We start from the raw sequence: 22,483 nt of genomic DNA, 5'->3' as shown, positions 1-22,483 counted from the left end.
CAGCTCTTATAGCTTTGTATAAGGGCCTGAAGAGGAATGCTGAGGTGGAGACTGGGAGTGAGCTGGGCAGTGTCCTGGGGGAGAGCTGTTGGTGGTTTGGCAAAGCAATAAGGTGGAAAGGTTGATGCAGTGTCCCGAGAGGGGTTGGTGTGTTCTTATCCCTCTGAAATAAAGTGGGTTCTAGGCAGTGTGTCTGCAGGCACCCATCCTTCCTTGGGCTTGGCAGGAAGCTGGGGCTCACGGTCCTTGGTCTCTTGATCCCCAGGTGTTCCTGCCAACGTGGCTGTCCTCCACAAAGGTCTCCTCGCTCATCGAGAGAATTTCTGACCCCAAGGACTTGAAAAAACTTCTCAGGACCCGGAATAATGTGCTGGTGCTTTACTCCAAATCTGGTGAGTGCCCAACCTAGTTTTGGGGGTCATCCATCGGGAATGGGACGGTTTGAGTTCGGGGCACAGGTGGGAGGCAGAGACCTCAGGACCAGAAAGCATTCAGGGAGGGCCCGAGGGTCATCAGGCTTGTCAGCTTTCCCCAGAAAATGAAGCAAAGGCACAGAGGGGTGTTTGTTCCTGTCTTTTTGGATTTCTGAGATGCTGTTTCCATTCCCTGTAATCAGTTGTTCTTAGGTAGAGCCTCTGGAGCCCTCACTACATCAGGAGGGAGAGGGTGTGTGTGAAGGGGAATGGAGGATGGTAGTCGCTGGGCACGGATGTTCTGGCTTCCTGGACAGGTGCAGGCTGGCCACAACGGGCTATGTTTCACCAGAGGTGTTGATTCAGTGATGGGGCTGGGCTGTCGTCTGCTGACTTGGTCCCAGGCTTGGGAGCACAGACCCAGGCTAGCAGCCCTGGTCCTGCCCGGTCCCCATCTGTCCCACTCTGGGGTCAGAACACAGAATGGAGTTGGCAGTGGGCTCCAGGAGCAGGACAGAGTAGTTTTGGGGGGGGGGTAGGAGCTGTGGCTTGCCTCCTCTGACCTTGAGGCTGGCCAGGGCATAGTGGCTGGAGAGAGGTTTGCTTAGCTCTTGGCCACGAATATCCGAACATCTGACTGTTGATGTTGTTCCAGCAGAGTTAAGTGTTTTCACTGCTCCTCAGGATGCCAAGTTTTCTGTGCCCTGGAGAAGCAGTAGCCAGAGGCTGGGCCAGTTCCGGGCCCAGTTCTCCCTGGCAGTTTATCCTCGACACTCATTGGCACTGGGGGCTGATGGATGTTTTGGACGTGTGTCTCTCCTGAAGCCTGCATCCGCTAAGCACCCTGGCACTTGCTACTTCTTGCCCTTTGGAGGGCTTGGCACACCCTTCTGAACTGTTTGTTGGGAGCCTGGCCCGTGTCTAGCATTTCTCCATTGTCAGGAGGAGGGGGAAATTGAGGCAAAGGAGAAGCAGAGCTACTCCTGAAGCCTGGGGTGCAGGGCTCTGAATAAGCCTGGTTTACCTCCTGGGATGCTTATGCGGCTGCCAGTGCAAAAAACATGCTCCGTCCCTTCTCTGGGTCCGTCCCATCACAGGAGCTCATCACCTTACACGGGCTCCACAGGGAACTTGTGGGACACATTCCCATCTGCTCCTTTGCCATGAGGGAGGCACTGCAGGTTGTCAGAGAGCGTCTGGTTTTCTGGTGGGGAAACTGAGGCAGGGGGAGACTAGCTGACTCGTCTGAGCTCCACTGGCTGGTGGATGATACAGCTGGCCCTCTGTGCTTCCCCCACCTCATTTCCTCTGCTGGAGCCTAGGAAGAAATGTGTGAATCCTGCAATGGCGGGGGGGCTCTGAGATCAGGAGATGATTAGGGTAGCTGTGGGGCAGGACGCAGGGCCTTGACCATTCTTACTTTCTCTTCTGCCCCTTACCCAGCCTCTGGCTCACTCATTGGCAGTGGGCTTCCAGTGCTTCCTGGGTGCTTCTCCACCTTGGACTGCCGGGCAGTAGGACCCATGTGAAAATTTTACCTTCCTGCCCCCTTACCCGGGCTACCTGAGCTGTGACGAGCACAGTGGGCTGTGGAGCAGTGCAGTAACTGGATTTTCTCCACTTCTCTCCTCTCAAGCAGCATCTTCCTTTCCCCGGCTGAAAGATGGGGTTCAGAGAGGGGTGCTTCATATAGCTCAAGTTGAGCTCCCCTGCTGCCCCAGGGAGCCCCATCTGAGCCCCGGTGCGTGTTGGGGCAATGGCTTTCTCCCCTCTGCTGCACCCCCTCCTCCGGTTGGGTTTGTGGGGGTTCCCAGGAGTGCCTCCTTCGGGTGGCTTCATGCAGTTCTCTAGAAAGATCCTTTTTGTTCACTTCTGTGAACAAACAGCTACCATTATGCCTGCTAGAAAAGGGAATCTGTGGAAGCAAATAATTCAGACATCTTTTCTGCTCGGCTTTGGAATGTATCTTATGGTTTGGGGTGGTGGGGCGGGACAGCGGACCTGTTCTCGCTCCTGATGTCTGCACGGTAGCCCTTCAAGTGAGCTCCCAGGTGTGATGGGGAAAGGCGAGGCGCCGGCCACAGACCCTCACAAGCTGGCCATGTTGGAATCCTGGCTGTGAGGCTTTGTCCCCAAGCACCTGCCCTCCCACCATAGGTTCCAGGGCTTTGCCCAGAGGCCCAGTGACAAACTTACTTTCTCATGCTCACTCCACCCTGCCCCCAAGGCATAGTGCCTGTTTTTGCAGGTGACCCTCCAGGTACTGCCAGGGATGGCCCTATTGTCACTGCTGGGGAAATGGACTGTGAATTGTGACCCGGATCTACTTGACATTGGTCCATCAGAGACTAGTGTCACATATAAACCTCCTTTAACCACCAGGCTGTCCTGAGCCCCTGTTGAGGCGAGGATGTGACGCACAAGTAAAGGAAGAGTCTGGTCCTTGCTCTTGTGAGCTCCCAGCATGGGCTTCAGGACAGAGGAGTGTGGAATGGGCAGACTTGTTTCCAGTGTTAGTTATAGAGTTGTAATCGTTTGGTTACAGGATTTTCACAGTTTGTCCCAGAAGAGTAATGAGTCAGAGATTTTACTGAGAGTTGAGCATCTGGCTGAGAGATTCTTAGAAGAATGGGGTGTGAGGTGTGGTGGAAAGGAGGGGTGAGTTGGGGGCTCTGTGTCTTGAGGAAGGCTCCGGAGGCTAGCGGAAGCAGGGTTTCTGAGAAGAATTCTCACCGAACTATTAATCCCAGGGTCAGTGTTGTAACCAGTGCTCTAGACCTCCTCCCTGGGACAGGTCTCCATCCTTCCTTGCTCCCGAGGGAAGATGGCTGGTGTGCTCAGGCACAAATGTTTAATTTTTTGTTGTTGTTTTTTTACAGAGGCTGCAGCTGAAAGTCATCTCAGGTTATTATCCACTGTGGCCCAGGCAGTGAAAGGACAAGGCACCATCTGCTGGATAGACTGTGGGTATGTCCGGGGGACATGGGGCACGGGGGCTGAAGGGCAGGGCCTCCTTGGGGATTTTACCCCACCTTTGGGTGGGGTAGGGAATGGTTCCTGATGAAGGCTCTGGGAGAGAGGATGTGATGGAGAGACTGGGGTAGGAAAGCCTTTCTCACCTTACCGCAGGGCCACCTGTTTTCTGGAGAAGGGGCAGTTCTGGCTTCCCACCTTTTCTTTCCAGCCCCACCACTCTTCTTCCCTTTTTGCATAGTGCCACGTATGACATGATTTTTTTCTTCCCAGTGGGTGGGAGTGGGGGACTTGATTTCCTGAGAGCAACGTTATTTTCAGGGTCACCCGGCAGGCTTGCCTAGAAGGGGTCTGTGGCAAGAACCAGGGGCTTTACCCCCAGCCCAGGTCATTCATAGAGCTCTCCGATGCCCACAGCATGAAAGTGGTGGAATCAGCTGGTCTGAGGGACGGCTGCCTTGCCTTCTGAGGTAGCTCCATTAGATCAGGCCTGGACAGGTGGCTTTGTCCTTCCAGTGCTCTCTTCTGACCCATGTCTCCCTGCCCACCCCATCTGTCCCCATGCCAGCACTGCCCGCTCCTCCTCCTCCTTTTCCTCCTTCCTGACCTCCCTCTACCCAGAGACTTTCTTGTCAGTGTTAAGGTGGCAGGATCAGACACCAGCCCACAGGCAGGAGTCTGGGGTTTCTTGATGGAATTTTCTTGATGGAATTCCTCGGATTCTTCCGAGTGTGGGAGTTTGAGTCTAGGGTGTGCTCAGCCTCCCTTTCCTTTCAATCATCAGGAATAATTTCCACATCTGTCTGTGCTTGTGTGTGTGTGTGTGTGTGTGTGTGTGTGTGTGTGTGCGCACATACACACACCCCCTCGTTATATAATTAGCTCCCAATTTGGTATAGATTGGCCTAAGTACAGAAAAGGCACATAGAGAGTGAATGAACGTAGGGAAAACTAACCGGGAGCAGGTTTGTCCTTTGTATGTTTGGAGCACCTACTGTATGCAAGGCTCTGTGTTGCCCTTGGTGGATGCCAGCGGACATCTGCTTCTGACTGAGGATGGGAGGTGTTTCCAGAGCCCCTGTGTCTAGCCACATGTCACCTGGACTTCAGGTCCCTCAGGGGTATGGGCTTGGGAAGAGGAAGGGAAAGGAGGATATTGCACTGTTGTTAGTATGAGGAAGAGGCGGGGCTCTGCTGGGAAAAGAGGCAGTTCTTTTCCTGGATGGCCTGCAAAGGCCTTTCCTAACCTTTCTTGTAGCTGTTCTTGCCCGGGCCACAGCCCAGCTATGAACCATGGGTTAACTGGGCTTTGCAGACTTCGCTCCAGTCCAGTCTTCTCCCACTCCATTTGGAACTCGAAACGGCTGTTTTGGGCATGAACTTCTGGGACACACTGATTTATAAGCTGATGGCCTCAAGTTTGTCTTCCGCATGATTGGTGAAAATTGAAGGGGGATTTTATTCTGACAAAGCACTGGATGAGACCAGGAGGAGAAGTCTTAGTTGAGTGCTGTTTGCCGTAGGGGTATCTGTGTGTGTGCACGCTCCTGTCTCCAGCCTCACCCCTCCTGATTTACTCAAACATTGTTTTAGTGGAAGAGACTGCTCACCAGACATTTGGGGAGATCTTGGCCACTGGTTAATTCTAGTTCATAGTTGGTGCAAGAGCGTTCTTGTGTCCTAGGTGTGTCTGAGTCTCCTGCATTCTCCCAGGAGTGCACTGTGTGACTGGCAAAGCGACAGAGCCTCTTTGAGGGGACAGGGCACTGTGGAGTCTCCGTATCTGGAGATGACACTGGCCTGCCAACCAGGAGAGCCTATCCCAGAGAGTTCATAGTCTTGCAGGTGGCAGAAATGGGAAGGAGAGCTTTGATGTAGTTGCTGCCTTCTCCTGGAACATTCCTAAGCACTTCCTTTATGCCTTAAGGTACACAGATGGATAATAGTGTCCTCAGCGTGTGAGGCGGAAGCAGACACTGAACCCAGTGATTCTAATTCTTGTGAGAAGTGCAGTCAGCAGAGGCTCTGGGTGTGAGGGGTATCCCTTTATTCTGCCTGGAAATGTTGAGAAAAGCTTCACGGTGAAAGCAGAGTTACAGTTTGGGGCAAAGACCTTTGAGTACCCGGTCTTTCAAAGTGCCCTGGCTTTCCCTGCAGGCAGCTCCCTGTGGTATGGGCCCCGAGCATGGCCTGGGGCCCTCTGCAGCTGGGTGAGGAGGCAGCAGTCTGCCTGCTCGCTGCAGGGGCAGGACTAAAGGGGACCAGGTTAGAACATCAGGATCCAGTGCTTGCTTGGAGACACGACATCTGGAGTCAATAAGAGTACCAGTGGGAGAAATAAACCTGTGACTTCTTATGTGCTAAGATGAAAATCTAGGGGGACACCTTAGAGCTTAAAGGGGTGACCTTAAGACAGAAGGACACACTGTGCCACATAGTTGCCACTCAGTTCATCCCTCCAAGAGGAAGTATGAACTGAAATGTTAGATGGCTTTTAAAATAGCTGAGATAAGTAGATGGGTTATGGAGCTCTAATGGGTTGTGTTGGAAGCAGGAGGAGGAGGATCTGGGTCCAAATCTGAAGTCAGAGGCAGGGTGCAGTGAGATCTTCCCAGAGCAGCCCAAGAGACAGAACCCGGGGCTCTAGTCCATGCAGGCCATTGGGGGTGGCAGTTCTCAGGGACAGCCATGACACAGGGAGTTCCCCAGGGGTGTGAGCTGGTTCTGCCCTCCTGCTTGGCTGCTCCAGGTCATAGACTTCTCAACATGCCCTATAAACCATTATGGGAACCTGCCACGTTGACCCGAGGGCCCGGTGATGACAGCTCTCATTGTGTCTTAAATGTGTTCAGTGTGTGTTTTTGAGTCTGAATGAGAGGATCAGAGATGGGCAGAAGCGCTCGCGGGAGGACTTCCTCTTATTATCTGCAGTGGAGTGTGCAGGGGGAATGGAGCCAACGTCTGCTCACTTTTTATCCTAGCAGCTACTAAATGGCAGGTGGTCAGCCCGAGCGTGCCTCCCCTCCCATGGGCCCTCCTGAGGTTCCCCTTCTCTCCTCCTTTCCAGCTGTGCCTTCTGGCTTTCCAGCAGAGGGTTGGAGGCTAGACTGAGGATGCCAGGGCTTAGAAGGGGGTGACGGGAAGGTCTTGAGTGAAGAGCCCACTCTGCTTTTCTCCCTCTGAGGGCAGGTGATGGGGATAGAAGGCCTCCTAGGGCAAGAGAAGGCAGTGCTATGGCGTGAAATGTCTTTGAATGTGTGCAGAATAATGGCAGAAGCCTGGGTAGAAGGGTCAGCTCTGCTACTTATGAGCCCTATGACCTTGGACAAATCTGTTTCCTCATCTGTAAGTGCAACAATAGTATATATTCTGCTGCCTTTCCAGGTCCGTGGTGAGGAGCCCGTAAATGCAGGTTCTTTCTAGAACGTAATTTAAGTGTGAGATCCCATTTTTCCTGTTACTTTTCATCTGGACAGGATTGTTTTGAGCATTCCTGGAAGAAGCCGAGGGGAGAAACCATGCGTGCCTTCTTCAACGGCTTTCTTGGAGGAGGGTCCCTTGGGTGTTGAGAGGATGCCCCTGAAGAAAGTTCTGAGCATGAGAGTCAGCCCCAGTGCACAGGCTGTTTTGCTCTGACCTTTAAAAAGTTTAGGGTACAGTGGGGACGTGTAGGACTGTAGGTTATGGGACCTGGCCTTGAGTCTAGATGGACAGCTAATAGCTGTGGGACCTTTGGCAAGTCGCTGCCCCTCTCTGGGCTTCAGCGTAATCTTGTGTGAACTATGGAGTTCGGCTTTCCGGTTTGCTCTCATCCCTGAATAGCATGGCTCAGAAAATCCTGGAAGCTGCCAGGTTTGTTGTGTGTGTATGCACGTGAATATGTGGCAGTCTTGGGGAGGGGGGGTGTCTTCCTCTGTGTCTCCCCCCATTCTGGGTGTCTTCTCCTATGTTTCTCCTGTCCTTCCCTCGGAGCTGCTGGCCTCTCTCTTGCTTTGTTCCCTTTTCCTTGCTAGTTTCTACCGCCTCTTCCCCATCTCTGGGTCCCTGCCTCCCCTAGGTTTTTGGTCTTTCTTCTCCTCTGTTTTCTCTCTGGGTGTTTCTTTCTCCCTTTTTCTTGATTTTCAGGCTCTTCCCTCCCTACCCTTGCACGTGTGGCTGCAGTCACACGTGCCCCTCTGTCGGTTTTCTCCCAGGTTCCAGACCCTGTAAGCTTGTCGCTGTGAGGTGTCTGTGGGGTGTCTGGCTTCTGTCCAGGGATTTGTCAGCTCTCCCTTCCCCTCAGTCCACCTCCTGGCTCAGAGCTCAGCAGCCACGCTCGGGTTGGCTGGCGACGGTTGTCCGGCTGTGAAGTGGGTTGTGTGTGAGGGCGTTGGTATTCCCCTCGTGCCCCGCAGCCTGGCATCGCGCTCGGCCTTGGCTGCTGTCGGGGCAGCTGAGCTGGAGCCAGGAGGAGGGAGCTGAGCCTGGTATGCTAATTCCTCAGGCTGATTCTCACTGGGCCGAGACTGCGAGAGACTGCGCATCTATCTGGAGCTCACTTCTCGGCTCTTCCTGAGGGTGTAAGGCCATTACCTAGCTGCAGTTTCCGTCTTCCCTGCTCTCTTTCTCCCATCTGCTCTCCTTCCCCCTGAGTGGTGCTGGCTTCCCAGATCCAAGCCGTGGGGCCTTCCAGGGCAGGGATCACATATTTTGAAGTCTTCTGTTTTCTTCTAAAAATTCTTTGCATTTAGCGTTTGCTTCTTCATATGTAAGCATGTTTAACACTACTTATCAGGGGATAAAGGGGACTCCCAGGAGAAGTGCTGTGTTTATGTTGTGGCTTCAGATGCCTTCCGGCACATCGCCCCCTGCTAGTGGAGAGGGGGGCCATGCTCCCTGCTGAGGAGCACAGCCTGAGAATCTCTGGGCTGGTGGGGGGTGGTGAGGGGGAGGAGAGGACTGTGGAGATCTTCTTACATCCTGTGCCGTCTGGAGGTAGGTGCCATACAGAACGGCCAACCTGGGATGATCCCTGTTTTTGCAAGTCCCTCATCAGAAGGTGCTATGTGACCACCAAGGCTGGTCCAGGTTTAAGATCCATTCCTTCCAGGCTGTTCTGTCTCCTTCCGCAAGCCCTCCAGCAGCGTTCTTTCAGGTTGTCCTGGGTACGTGGCACCTAGCGGTCACTCTGACAGCGTTTTCTTGCTCACTCGCTCCTAGTCCTCTCCCATTTTCTTCATGTCTTGGGCGTGAGACCCTTCTTACATTTCCTGTAGGAAGTCCCAGGTCCATCTGCTCAGAATCCCACCATGTTGGACCCGGCAGATGGGAGAAAGAGGTTTATTCTACTTTGAGGGGGCTATAGAACCTGGAAAGTCTGGGTTAGCCAGCGGGCACGCCATGGCTGGGACAGCGTGTTCCACATCCTGCCCATGTGGCTCTAAGGATGCCGACTTGTTGAGCCAGGACACGGTTGAGGGGCTGGAGGGAGAAGCCTGAGGTTCAGCTTTCTCTGAGTCTCCACCTTCTGTCCTGGGGTCTGGCTCCTGATGCACCTGTCAGGATATAGGCAGCCCGCTTTATGTGTTAGTAGTATTGGATCCTACAGAGGAATTAAGAGCTCTATTTGCCTTGTGTGGGCAGCTCCAACATTTTGCAGCTCGGGACACCACAGGCCCCACCAGAGGTCACAGGCTGGCTGATGGCTGGGCGGGATCTAGAAGCTGTCAGTCCCTCCCACCGGTAGCTAGACCTTCCTCCAGGGAGGGCGTGGTTCCATAGGCTGGGATTTGGGAAGGGCATGCCTCCCTTCTCTGAGCTTCCAGCACCTTGTTTCTTCTCTTCCTTCCTGCTGCCTCCCCCAACCTTTCATTCCTGGGTCTGATTCCCTGGAGCAAGAGTGGCCAGCCTCTTGGACAACCGTGGCCCACAGGAAGATCTAGTAAACACGGCAGCATGCCCCATGGGGGCCACACCGGGCTCCTAGCCCGCCAGCCCACAACACCTACAAATACATGTGGGTGTGTCTTTGTCCCTCTGGCCTGGCAGCCTCTGGAATCTTTCCCTCACATTCTGTGGAGAGGAGGGCCAAGGGGGGGTGGGGTGGGACAGGACACAGCGGGTCTGGGTGAGTAAACAGCAGAGGGAGGCAGGGCTCCAGCCTCCCTGGCAGACAGACCTGCTGACAGTCTGTTCTTGCAGGACTGTGGGGAATGGCAGGTGAGGGCCTTTGCACAGCAGTCCGCTCTCTGATCCATGCTGGGTTTCCCTCCCTCCTTATCCCAACAAAGCCTCTCATTTCCCTGATTGCTGCCTTTGTCTCCCTGCGTTTTTTCCCCCAGAGCCTCACTCACTGGCTGGGGGAGGGAAGCAGAAAGAGAGCTAGCCAATAAATCAATTAGTTGTGCTTCATCTATCAGCTCAGATCCTTTTAAGGTCCTGAGCTTGGGTAATTTCTCTGCCTTTCTTGAACTCTTGAAGACGTTTATTGTGTGTACTGAATGATTAGCATGTGCATGTGTGCGCACACGCATACACACGGACTCTGAGAAACAGGAGGACGGGGCGCCAGTCGGAGGAAGTACTATGAGGAATTGTCACCTGGCAGGATTCCTGGCGCTAAGGAGACGAGCCCAGAGAGCCAGAAGTGTAGAGCCTTACCCCAGGAGCGACAAGACACCCTCGTTCGCTCCCTCGCTCACTCAGGCTTCGGAGAGTGCCCGCTATGGGCCAGCTGCAGAGTTGTCTCTGAGCCAAGCAAAGCCCTCGCCTTCCCGGAGCAGACAGGGGTGACAGTGGACACGGTTAGATGTGGAGCCACACTGCCGTGGACAGAAGACCATAGGGAAGGGCATGCGGGCCTGAGGAAGGTGCTCGGCTGAGGCTCTGGGGTCTGGGCCAGAGGTGCTCGGACAGGCCAGGAGGCCACCTCCCCACAGTCCACTCTGAGCACGTATGCTTTCACAGTTGTGTATGTGCGTTTGTGAGTGTAGGGAGCAGGGAAGAGGAGGAGATCCTTGGGGAGTATCACAACCCAGAGGGAAGCGCATTGCACGGAGTCTGCAACAAGGAATCCTGTGGCAGAGGCAGCTGTGACTTGCTTTACCGGGGTGGGGGCTGCAGCTTGGGGGTCCATGCTGAGGAACCGGCGGGGGACCCTCTGTACCCTCCTGGCTCCGCTCAGCCCAGCAGGTTGCATTGGAGCATCAGCCCCTGAGCCTGTCCTGAGCTCACCAAGGACCTAGAGCTGTGGCAGCCAGACTTTTCTTTGGAGCAGGTTCTGGCAGATCAAGGCGGGGATTGAGGTTCGAATGACTCTGAGCCCTGTCCCACCTAAACTCTGCTTTGTGAAAGTCACATCGAAGAGGGTGCCAGCTGGGCTCCTGGAGGAGAGCCAGCATGGGGTGGCACATCACCCCTCCATTGGCTGCCTTGTGCAGTCTGAGGGACCCCCTCAGGTGTGGCAGTGGAAGCAAGCTGGTTGGGTGCCCCTGCTGGGTGCCGGGATGGGGCTGAGGGAGGCCTGAGCGCTCAAGATCCCTTCCTGACCTGGCCGCTGTTTCTTGTTGTGGTTGGGTAAACGGCAGGTGGTCGCCCAGGAGAACAGTTGAGTGCAGCAGAACAAAGCTGGACCAGGCAAGGGCCAAGTGAACGGTTGTAAACACCCAGAGTGGAGTCCTCTCTTGTGGGGAGTTAGCTCAGGCAGGGAAAGGGCACCTTACATGCAGTCGTCTGGAAACAGACCTCCCCACCCCTTCAGCCTGACTTCACTACAGAGCCTCTGCGGCCAGCACATGCCCAGGCTGTAATGGCTCCTGTCAGTGGAGGTGTGTATGGCATCCCCACAGGGCTTCTGGGTATGGCTTTCTAGCTCCTGGATTCCGGGGGCTGCCCTTCCCCATGCCTTCTGCTGCATCCTGATGGCCTATCTGCATCTCCTCCCTGCCCCTGCTGATTCCTTCTCTGGGGATTCCCTGTCTCTGAGTGTCCTTGCCTCCTTGGGGGAGCAACCACTGTCATGTGAATTAGCCTATCATTCTGGAGTTCATCATGCATTTCGTTTGAGTCCCTGCTGTTTGCCAGGCCTGGGGCTGGAAGCCACAGTGGCTGCAGGGGTGCCTGCCCCAGGTAAGACTAGATAGGGAGGGAAAAGCCTGGGCCTGAGTTAGGCTCGGGCCAGGAGAGTGGTCCCCTCTCTCATCCCCACACATCTCTCCAGTCAGACAGGCTTCTTGAATTGCATAGTGCTTATTCACACTGAAAATGAGATGCCACAATGTCACTTGTCCATTGATGGGAGTTGCTTTTAGAGCTGAGCTGAATGGTTTAATCTGCCTGTCCTGAGGCCAGCACACAGTTCTGTGGAGCCAGTGGCTGTAGAAGATGGTGGGATGTATGCACAGGTGGGAGATGAAGGGACTTCTCTCAAGTGGCTGTCACTCCCGGCAGAACAGAGTGGTTCATGCAGTGTAGCCAAGGGGAACCAGTGGAGACCTGTGGCTGACATACCCTTGCCAAGCCGATGCTGATCTGGGGAGATGGCCCTGCGGGGGTGGGGCAGCTGGCTGCCTCTGGCTGGGCAGACTTGGCTGAGTATGGTGAGGTTATGGGGAAAGCCCTGAGTCAGATGAGGCCGCTGAGCAGCTGGTGGAGGCCACAGGGGACACCAGACCTTGGAGAGGTTGGGGAGAGGAGGAAGAGCCCAAACAGGACAGGGGCCTACATCAGAATCACCTTGCAGGCTCTTTAAAACACACTCGCTCAAGTCCCCACAGAGTTTTGATTCAGTAGGTTTGGGATGGGGCTAAGAATTTGCATTTCTAACAGATTCCTGGGCGGTGCTGATGCTGCTGGTCCAGGGACCCCATTTTGAAATCCATTGATCTTCCAGGAAGAAAGCCAGGTCAGGTGAGATCAGGCATGAGCACTCTGTAAGCCATCAATGGCAGGGGACCGATGGCATGGGACCGATGCCATTGATGTTTCGTAGGAGAATTGCTAGAGTGTAGATACTGCAGATGCTGCACTTGGCAGAAGCTCACTCCTCTCTCCCGGTGGCTTTGGTCAAACCTGGTCCAATTTCATATCTTCGTCAGCATTGTAGAACGTCTTCCTCTTACCCTGGTCAGATGGTGTCTAGCAGGTGGCATATGGCACACATTTGTGCTTTAAAAACAAAAACTGGTGTGGCCCTGAGGCAGAGAGTCTGAAGTAATGATCTGGGGAGGGCTGGGCTAATCCGTCTTTTTTTTAAACTTCCCCAGATGATTCTGATGAGCAACCAAGATGGGGACCACATATGTATACCGTAGTTTGTTTTCTTCTTAGAATGGGCTGCCCACCCTCTGTGCTGCTGGGCCCTGGCTTTGTCCAGAGCTGTCCACACTATCCCCTCACATGTAGGGAGACACTCTCCACATCTGCTTGTCTCTTTCCTGATTGAGCCTCTCTCCCATTGGCTACCCTCCTTTTCCAGTCCTTGGAATATGCATCTGCCATCAGGGCCTTACCTGCTGTTGAGAATTCTAAGGTACCAGGCTTTTCTTAGACCAACAGCAAATTTTACTCTGTCAACACCTTTGTGAGGACCTCCAGTAACAAATGGCTTCCGACATTTGTGTCTTTCAGTGATGCCGAGAGTAGAAAATTGTGCAAGAAGATGAAAGTTGACCTGAGCCCAAAGGACAAAAAGGTTGAATTATTCCATTACCAGTAAGTACCTGTGGGCATTTCCAATTTCCAAGTAAGTGCTGAAAGCTTTCATTGGTATTCTCAGGGAATGGTGGTTTTTAGTTAGGTTAATTTTATTTCAGAATGATATTTTTTCCCTGTGTTTACAGTTCTTTCTTTCTTTCTTTCTTTCTTTCTTTCTTTCTTTCTTTCTTCTTTTCTTTCTTTAAATCTTGAACCGTGTTCAATAGCTGAATGTTACTGAGATGCTGCAGGAAACCAAAGGTATGTATCTTCACAACCATTCTTAAAGTTAACACCTTTTTCTCCTCATTTGACAGGGATGGTGCATTTCATACTGAATATAACCGAGCTGTGACATTTAAGGTAAATTTACTTCCCTCATTCTCAGCAGAGATAGCGTCTGAACAGATGCCAAAGGCCTGGCAGGTTCCCTCTGAGAGAAGGAAGGGCAGATTGCACAGATAGCTCTTCCAAATGACCTGAGGGATTCTTATCTCTGGAGCACATGTCAGCAGAATATCTAGAGAAGTTTGTAACTGTTAACACAAGGGGGGCTGGCCTCGTAGATAAGTGTGCAAATCTATCAGCAGTCATCCCAGGAGGCAAGCCACCATCTGCCTCTCTCCTCCAGAGGCCTGGGTCTCCCTTTGCTGTGGTGTGACCCTCGCCTCGTCTCCGCCGCAGTGTCCATGCTGGCTCTCCAGAGGCTTGGGGGTGGGGGGACTCCCTGTGCCCAGGTGAGCACAGGGGGTGGGACATAGGCAGGTAGGCCCCGTCAGCGGCTGCAGCTCGGTTCAGATGACATCCCCATGTCACCGAGTTGCTCCCTGCTACAGAGCCAGTTGGGAAGTCAGTGGAGAAAACCATCAATGAAAATAAGTGTGGAGGGGCTGTGACCCACAGGTGCTGTCACCCCAAGGCCCCAAGACCTTCTGTTGCCCTTGGATTCTCCTCCTCCAGCATACCCATCCTCTCCATCAAGCCTATCTCCTTCTGTGTCTGGTCCAGGCGGAATCCCCCTGCCCCAGAAATACCTGAGACCATGTATTTCCTCTCTTCCCAACACAGGCAGAACTTACTTTTTCAGACTCTCCTGCTTATCTCACTGGCTTGAACCCCATGCTCCTCTCTCTCTGTCTCTCCATGTCCTTCCATTCTTTCTTGTCCATCCGTCTGTCTGTGCAGCCGCCAGGACCCCTCTCCTCTGCCATTCATCCTCAGCTCCCCGGTCACTTCCTGTTTACCTACCAACTTTCCTTCTTTTTTAAGTCTACAGATTTTACCTTCTACAGACTCGCCCTGATTACTCATCTTAACACCCACTTAGACACTTAGAGAAAGTTCTCCCAACTAGGGTTGCTTAAGCCTCTTATTCTGTGTTGTTAAGACGTCAGTTAAAGCCCTGGGAGAGAACATGTGCTCCCCGGGAACAAGGTGGGGAAGTGCCATGCAGGGATGGAAGGGGTGCTGGGGGCTCTTCGTTTTCACATCTGAGGCTGTGTCCAATTTATGTTTCGTGGCTCCCTCCGAGCTGGCTGTCCTGGGGTCGTGGAGCAGGAGATAGCAGCTGCTCAGAGCTGTGGGGGTGGGGAAGGAGCAGGGAGCCTGAGCACTTGGAGCTGGCCTAGGTAGGGGAGGCTGAGGCCTGGTCTTTGTCCACCCCTTTACCAAGACAAGGTGTGCGGCATCTGCTCACTCTCCATCCTTTCTGTGACTTCCACTTGGAGAAGAGGTCTAAGTGTTGGACAGGATCAGGGTCTTCAGTGGAGAGAAAGCATCCTTAATCCCAGGGTCTCTAAAGACCCCAGGGCTATCAGGGCCTGGGATAGAGCCTCTGGAGCTCTCCAGAGCTAAGAGGAAGTGGCATAGTGTTTCCCATGACTGCCTGAAGGCTTCTGCTCTTTGTCCAGCAGGAGTGGTCAAGACCAAAGCCCTCCTTGGTCACAGGTTGGTGTTCCTCTCAGGGAGTTTCCTGGGCCTCAATGTGCAGAGAGCTAGAGGAGTCCAAGCCCGGCGGGGTGCCTGTGCAGGCCCCTGCTCTGGCTGCTGTCGCTGTCCTGCTGGATGGTTCGGCAGGGACCTGGCCGCCGGCACTGTGCGGTGGCCCCTGTAGAAGCCAGAGGCCAGACAAGGGAGGGGAAAGAGGGGACCTTCCTGTGTAAGTGGCCTTCTGCTGGTCAGCATTCTGTCCAGCAGAATCCTTACTGTGTGTAAGCAGTGAGGCCCGGAGGTGCCTGGAAGCCAAAACTCAGATGAGCCTCTGATGACCTCCCAAGGCTGTGTGGCTGTGTGTTTTCTCAGACACCAAGATGTTCTGAGAACCAGGTGTGAGTCCTGGGGCCATTTCCCCGGGATTCAGGGCACAGAGAACAAGAGGGCTGGGAGAGGGAGGCATTCCAGGTGCAGACCTCCACTTCCGATGTTGTCAGCAGATGGACTTAGAGAGAAACTTTAAATGGGGTTAGTCATCTTCAGTTAAACAAGAGTAATCTCCACCTGAAAAGCAAGTATGAGGATTTCAGTTACTACATCAGCAGAGGTGACCCCTTCCCTTTGGTGTCCCCATGTCTTCTCTCCCTGATGCTGAGGCGGGGCTGGGGCTGGCATAGGGGGGATGGGAGCCAGGGCTCACTCTCCAACTCAGCTCATCTTGCCGTGTGGACAGGAGCCCCCTGGGAGCAGGAGTTCCTAACCTATTTTGGGTTCCTCATCCCACTGAGAATCTACTGGAAGGCATAGATCTTCTCCCTAGAAACAGTATGTTCGCATAAAGTAAATGTAAAATGTGGGCGTGCGAGCAAATGGAAATGCTAAGTAAAGTAGTGTATAAAGGAGGGCTCTCTTGGGAGTCTGAGGTCTCACAGGCTCCCGAAGGCTGCCACATGCCCTGCGTTGGGAACCCCTGCCCTAGGTGTTTCTGAAACAGGTGGGTGCCTAGAAGCATCTCTCTCACATGGCCTGGGCAGCAGGTGCCTCTGCAGCTGTGGGTGAGCATGGGTTTCAGGAGGCCCTGCCATTTCCATTTTGGCTTATCTTGTCGCGGCGAAGCTTTTGCAAGGACAGACCTGACTTTGCCATGGTGCAAACGGCCCCTCTTCTCTTGCCAGGAGTTGTTTCACAGCTCCATTTGGACAAATAAGGAGCATTACCTGAATGAAATTCTGCGAAATCTTAGCTGTCTCCCAGTGTTCCTTGGTAGCTCTTTCCAAATAGGAGTTTCCAGAACTAGTCGGCCTCCCTGAGGTCCTGTGTCTGTGACCAGTGCCTGGGCCAAATGAACCGCCTTGCTAAGAGGGTGTTTCCTTTTCTCGCCCAAGCCCACCTCCTTCCCACCACACTTGTGGACACGCCCAACTTGTCATCTGCTTGTTGGAACTTGATCAAAGTGGAAAAAAGTCTCAAAATCTTACATCAAACTGGGGACACTGCAGGCTCTGTGTGTTGACACGGAGACCAGCAGCTCCCCTCTGGGGATGGAGAGATGGAGGTTGGCTGGTTTCTGGTACTCATTCCTGGCTCTCACAGACTTTGAGCACCGGTTCCCAGAGTGGCTGTCTGAGGGAAGGGAATGCCACTCCTGTCCCGGACCAGTGAAGTATGGCAAGGCTGGAGGGCAGTGGAGGGACGTGGCCCCTATTTCTGTCCCATGTGTGTCTTCCGCAGAGGGGGGTGAGATTTGAGGCAGTTGTCCACGTGACAAAGGCTAAATAAGCCCTTCAACCTGCAGGTCTTTGTCAGATCTTCATCCTGGGCATCTAGAAGGGGGCAGTAGTCTTCAGGGAGAGAAGTGCACCAACCAGGCAGGCCTGGGGTTGAGCACCCTGCCTGAGCCCCACAGAGGATGCAGGATTTAACCTGCTTCCTAGCCAGTTTAGATCACACAGTGTTGGGCAGGTGACAAGTAAGTGTGCTTACCTGCTGATACAACTGACAGTTTTGGTGCCGGAATGTGGAGCACTTGGACAGGACTGGAGGCCTTTAGTCAAATTGATCAGAGAGCTTCCTGGAGATGAAACCTAGCCGAAGCATGAGTGTGTCTCTGATTTTAGTAAACCAGTGAATTGTCTCAAATCTCATTTCTGTGTATGAAGAAGCACAGAGGTGTGGATCAGCTGACCAGAGTCAGGTGTCACGTGGCTGAAAAATTTTGGTGGAGGTGGTGGGGGTACGTTTTTTAGGGCCCTCAGCAGGGATGTCCGTGGGCAATGGAATTGCACCCCTGCCCCCCATGTGGTTGGCCACATGCCACACGTAGACTCTTTCCATAGGTGCATGGGTCTCCGGGTAGGGAGATGGGGCAGGTTCCTGATTTCCCCACCTCCCTCTTTACCTGGCTAAAATGAGTTTTTCCTTTTCTGTTCCTTTCCTCAGTCTATAGTGGCTTTTCTGAAGGATCCAAAAGGGCCCCCACTGTGGGAGGAAGATCCTGGAGCCAAAGATGTTGTCCACATTGACAGTGAAAAGGTAATTTATTCCCCATCAATTCTTGAAGCCTCCCCCAACCAGGCGCTCCCTAGGAGCGATGCCCAAGGAAATGAGAAAGGGGCGTCTTCGAGGACGAGTTGTGCTTTCCTCCGAGATAACTGGACTGCCAGGCCCCTAATATTTGTTCTCCTTCCCAGCTCCATGATGGAACTCACAGGAGATCACAGGCTTGCTGCCTGAGAGCTTCTTCCCTTCTTCACCGCCTTATTTAATGTATTTTAATGGGTTTAGATTTCCTCATAGGAATATCCATTTAAACGTCCTTTCCTAATGTAACTCAGTTGTTGCTGGGTTTGGCTTTGTGCGTGTGTGTTTTTAAAAGCGTGGTGTTTTTTGGTTTTGTTTTGTTTTGTTTTTCCTTTTCTTTTCTTTAAGAATAATCTCAGAGGTTTGGGTTGGATTTCCAGAGACTTGGGTCAGGTCTCTACAATTCTAAGTAATATAAATTTGAACAAATTATTTATCCTTTTAAGCTTTCAATTCTGGATTTGGCTAGAATGGGGGGTGGAATGGTGGTTGAATGATAATCTTCAGACAACTGTGACCCTCCTTCTTTCTAAACCTGTCCCACCTGTCCTGAATGTGCATCTTTACCCATGGGTACCTTCATATAGGATGGGCAAGAGCTTCTTTGTTGTATTAACAGGGACTCTAACAGTGAGGCAGGCAGTGCTGTGTTGTAGATGGAAGGAGAATGTCCTTTTTTTTTTTTTTTTAAATATGAAATACTGTTGACACACAGTGGTGTATTAGTTTCAAATATATTAACAATGATTTGACAGTTCTGTATATTACATAGTGCTCACCATGAAAAGTGTGGTTGCCATCTGTCACAATACAAAGTTATTCGTGTTATTGTCTCTATTCCCTATGCTGTACTTTTCTTCCCTGTCACTTATTTTTCTATAACTGGAAGTTATACCTCTTAACCCCCTTCACCTGGTTCACCCATCCCCCCACTCCCTTCCCTTCTGGCGACCACCAGTTTGTTGTCTGAATTTATCAGTCTGTTTCTGGTTGGTTGGTTGGTTTTGCTTGTTTGTTTGTTTGTTTGTTTGTTTGTTTTTAAGATATATAAGTGACAAATATATGGTATTTGTCTTTCTCTGACTGGCTTATTTCACTTAGCATTATACTCTCTAGATCCATCCATGTTGTTGCAAATGGTAAGATCTCTTTATGACTTTATGGTGGAGTAATATTCCATTGTGTACACACACCACATCTTCTTTATCCATTCATCTGTCGACGGGCACTTGGGTTGCTTTCATATCTTGGCTACTGTATATAATGAAGTAAACATAGGGGTGCATATATCTTACCAAATTAGTGTTTTCATATTCTTTGGGTAAATACCCAGTAGTGGAATTACTAGATCATATGGAATTTCTATTTTAATTTTTGGATGAACCTCCCTACTCTTTCCATAGTGGCTTCACCAGTCTGTATTCTCCTAATATTCATATTTCTCCTAAAATGTTTATGTCCTGAAACTCCAAAGATTGTTCTTCTGTAACTAGAAATATTAAGCAGAAAATTTTTTTTCATACCTATAGGCAATACTCTTGTTATACTTTGTGCTGTTTGCTCTCTTTTAGAAGTCTAAGGTACAGCTGCCTTTCTCCTGATTGAGTCCCCACATAAAATAACAAAAAGTTCCAAATTCAGGTTTGAATTGCCGATCCGCATGTGTGAGCTTATTATTCCACATTGAAGGCAGTTAAGGATCTTTGAATGTAATGTAATATTTGTTTCTGCCCAGGGTATGAAACCACATTGTTACAGGCCCAGAAAAAACTTTTTGTCTCAGATCTTTATGAGGTTTTATCTCCAGGGATTTCAGAAGATCATTTTCAAAGCGTTTGCATTTTCTACCCATTGTCAGGGTCAAAGATCTTAGTAATTCTTCCTTACAGTGAGTAGAATTACATATTTCTAGTTACTTAAACAAGAGTGAACATTTTCAGAATTTATTATAAAATGTTTTGAATTTTTACAAAATCTTTGTAATGTTTTTTATCTAACTGAAAAATTATGAGTAATACATATGCATTGTTGAAAATTTGGAAAATACAGCTGAAGCTTAAAAGAAAAAAAGTTACCCTTTCCCTTCCCATTGAGAGATACCCGCTGCTAGTATTTTCTCTGGCCTTCCAGGCTTTCAACATAACGCATGCATAAACATTTTTACTCACAAAAGTGTCATTGCATTTTATATGCTGCTTCGTAACTTGCTCCCCCCCCCCACTTAATGTAACATGTATATCTTATTGTGACGTTAAATATTCCTCTTCATCGTTTTTAATGATGCACTAGTATTCCATTGTGCGGGATGAACCCTCATCTATTTACCTAATGCCTTGTTGTTGCCAGAAAGCGGCATTTTGTAATCTCCTTTTATTTTCTTTATTATTCAAAAGAGAAAAACCTCTAATTTTCTTCTATGGAAACTGGTTAGAGAAGCAAATCATTTTAATCAAAATATGCTCTGTCATTGCGCTTCTCTGCAGTCCCTCAAAGATTTGCTTTTTCTGGAACATCGTTGACTCTCGTTGGAAGAAAGGTCTCCAACCCTGCTTTACACCAAGTCTCTCCATTAGCACTGTTGTGACCGTTTGTCTTTGTACATTTATTGTATTTATTTAAGAAACAGTTATATATTGCCTAATAACATGCCAGGTGCTATTCTTAGGGTTTTACAAATACAGATGATCTGTTTAGCTTGTAACCTCCTGGGGCTTTGGGGCTTGCTTTTTCTGTATGCTTCTGTGCCCAAAGTGGACTCCTGGGCGCTTGGACAGCAGCAGGGCTGGGGAAAGAGATTAGCGGGTGTGGGTTAACCCTGTGTTACCCTAACAAGCAGCTAGATCCCCATCTGGCCAAGCTGGGCTATGAGTAAGCAACCACAACCACCCCCAAGACCAAACCACTCCATAAATCCCGTGAAGGGGCAGCCTCATTCAGCCACGTGGGACAAGATTAGCTCCTTGCAGTCTTTGAATGGTTCAGGCAGAGCTAAAAGTGAAGCTGTTGGCCTGATGCTGACTACTTCCTCCCACTAAGTGACCTTGGGAAAGCTGTGTGCCCCCATGGGGCCTCTGTTTCCCCATCTGTCACATGTGGTGACATGGTACAGATTGTCGCAGTCCTCCAGCTCCTGACCGGCTGTAGCTCTGACTACATGTCCCTCAGCTCAGGTCAGCCCGTGGGGCTTCTGAAGTGCCCATCCACCCTCTCTGGCCGAGGTGCCCCCCCCCCCCACCCAGCGGATGCTGATTCCCCATTGTGTTCTTTCGTGTCTGACGTGCCTGACCTGCCGTGTTCTCTTTCTCTGTTTGTGCCTCAGGACTTCAGACGGCTCCTGAAAAAGGAAGACAAGCCACTCCTCATGATGTTTTATGCTCCCTGTGAGTGATCTTTCTCCTCCCCTTCAGACTTGTGGAGGGACAGCTTGGGGGTGGGAGGCAGGGGACTGGGAACTCACCTCAGCTTCCTGAAAGTGCAAAGTGTGTCCCTCACCTTGCTCTGTCTCTGCTTCTTTGCCTTTTCGCTGGCTCCTCCCTTCCTGCTGTCCGCATCAGTTTGTCTCTCACTAGAATCCATTCTTCTGCCCTCCTTGCCCTGAGCTCCACCCAGCAACAGCACAGGTCTCCTCTCCAGATCCTCCTGCTGGCTCCCCTTCCCGCCCCCCTGCACCCAGGGGGCCTGAGGCCTTTTCCCCCCAGCTGTCTGCCTGGCAGAGCCATGTGCTCCTGGAGCCCTGCCTCCTGTGTCCTCTCCAAGGTGCTGCTGCTGCTGCTCACCCTGCTGAGGCTGGCTGGCCTCCTGGGGCAGCTGTTCGCCCAGCAGAGCTGCTGGGGCTGCCTACGAGGCGTGGGGGGATGGGGACAACGGAAGAAAGGGCCCCAAATTCCGGTTCAGTCTCTAGATGAGACAGGAGGCCACAGGAATAGCAGGAAGACTGTTGAGATGACAACCAGAAGACCTAGGTTCTAATCCCAGCTATGCCACCAGCGAGCCGGGTGACCTTGGTCAAATCCTTCACTTCTCTGCCCCCCAGTTGCTATTTCTATAAGAAAGAGGGTTGGGAGCGCCTGGGTGGCTCAGTGGGTTAAGCCTCTGCCTTCGGCTCAGGTCATGATCTCAGGGTCCTGGGATCGAGTCCTGCATCGGGCTCTCTGCTTGGCAGGGAGCCTGCTTTCTCCCCTCTCTCTCTCTCTCTTTGCCTGCCTCTCTGCCTACTTGTGATCTCTGTCAAATAAGTAAATAAAATCTTAAAAAAAAAAAAAGAAGAAAGAAAGAAGGTTGGATCAGAGCAATGGCTTTCAGAATTTGTGACTGTATTTCATAGTATTCATGTAAAAATATTTTTCGGGACACCTGTTCGGCTCAGTCAGTGAAGTGTCTGCCTTCAGTTCTGGTCATGATCCCGGGTCCTGGGATCGAGTCCCACATCGGGCTCCCTGCTTAGGAGGGAGCCTTGCTACCACCTCTGACTGCTGCTCCCCCTGCTTATGCTCTCTTTCTGACAAATAAATGAATAAAATTTTTTAAAAGCCATAAAAAAAGAAATATTTTTCATTGTAGCCTAGCACTATAAGTATACACAAATTATATATCTATACACATATATAATATTTATGCACAAATGATACATATACATAAATTACAGAATTTGTGTATACTTATAGTACATAAGCTGAAACAAGTTTTACAAAACCATACTTAAACTCTCACTACTTGCCATCCACTCTGCCAGATGCAGTACACACTATTTTCTTTTTCTGTTTTGTTTCATTTAGAAGTTATTGGTTTTTCCTACTATTTCATAACCCTCTAATAAAGTATCCACAAACTGTGGCCCATGGACTGTCCACCTTTTTGGTAAGTTAACTTTTGTTGGAACATAGACACGTTCATTTGTTTATGCCTTGTCTATG

At 51.2% G+C, this 22,483-nt stretch overlaps 1 protein-coding gene across 2 annotated transcripts in view; it reads left to right on the top strand.

The window, feature by feature from the left end:
- Nucleotides 1-22,483, top strand: part of PDIA5 (protein disulfide isomerase family A member 5) — a 96,723-nt gene that overhangs the window by 20,236 nt on the left and 54,004 nt on the right. For both annotated transcript variants that reach the window (XR_014316111.1, XM_082747460.1), the window contains exons 2-7: nt 266-392; nt 3,293-3,380; nt 12,993-13,076; nt 13,376-13,421; nt 17,430-17,522; nt 20,890-20,950. Coding sequence is in view for 1 of the 2 variants with exons in the window: in XM_082747460.1 (XP_082603586.1) it covers nt 266-392; nt 3,293-3,380; nt 12,993-13,076; nt 13,376-13,421; nt 17,430-17,522; nt 20,890-20,950 (499 nt within the window). In the remaining variant the exon portion in view is untranslated. The remainder of the gene's footprint in view (nt 1-265; nt 393-3,292; nt 3,381-12,992; nt 13,077-13,375; nt 13,422-17,429; nt 17,523-20,889; nt 20,951-22,483) is intronic.

This window comes from Mustela nivalis, assembly GCF_964662115.1.
Source record: "Mustela nivalis genome assembly, chromosome: 1".
Classification (NCBI taxonomy): Eukaryota; Metazoa; Chordata; class Mammalia; order Carnivora; family Mustelidae; genus Mustela; species Mustela nivalis.
The sequence above is the reverse complement of the archived record's forward strand: the minus strand, read 5'-3'. Positions and strand labels throughout refer to the sequence as shown.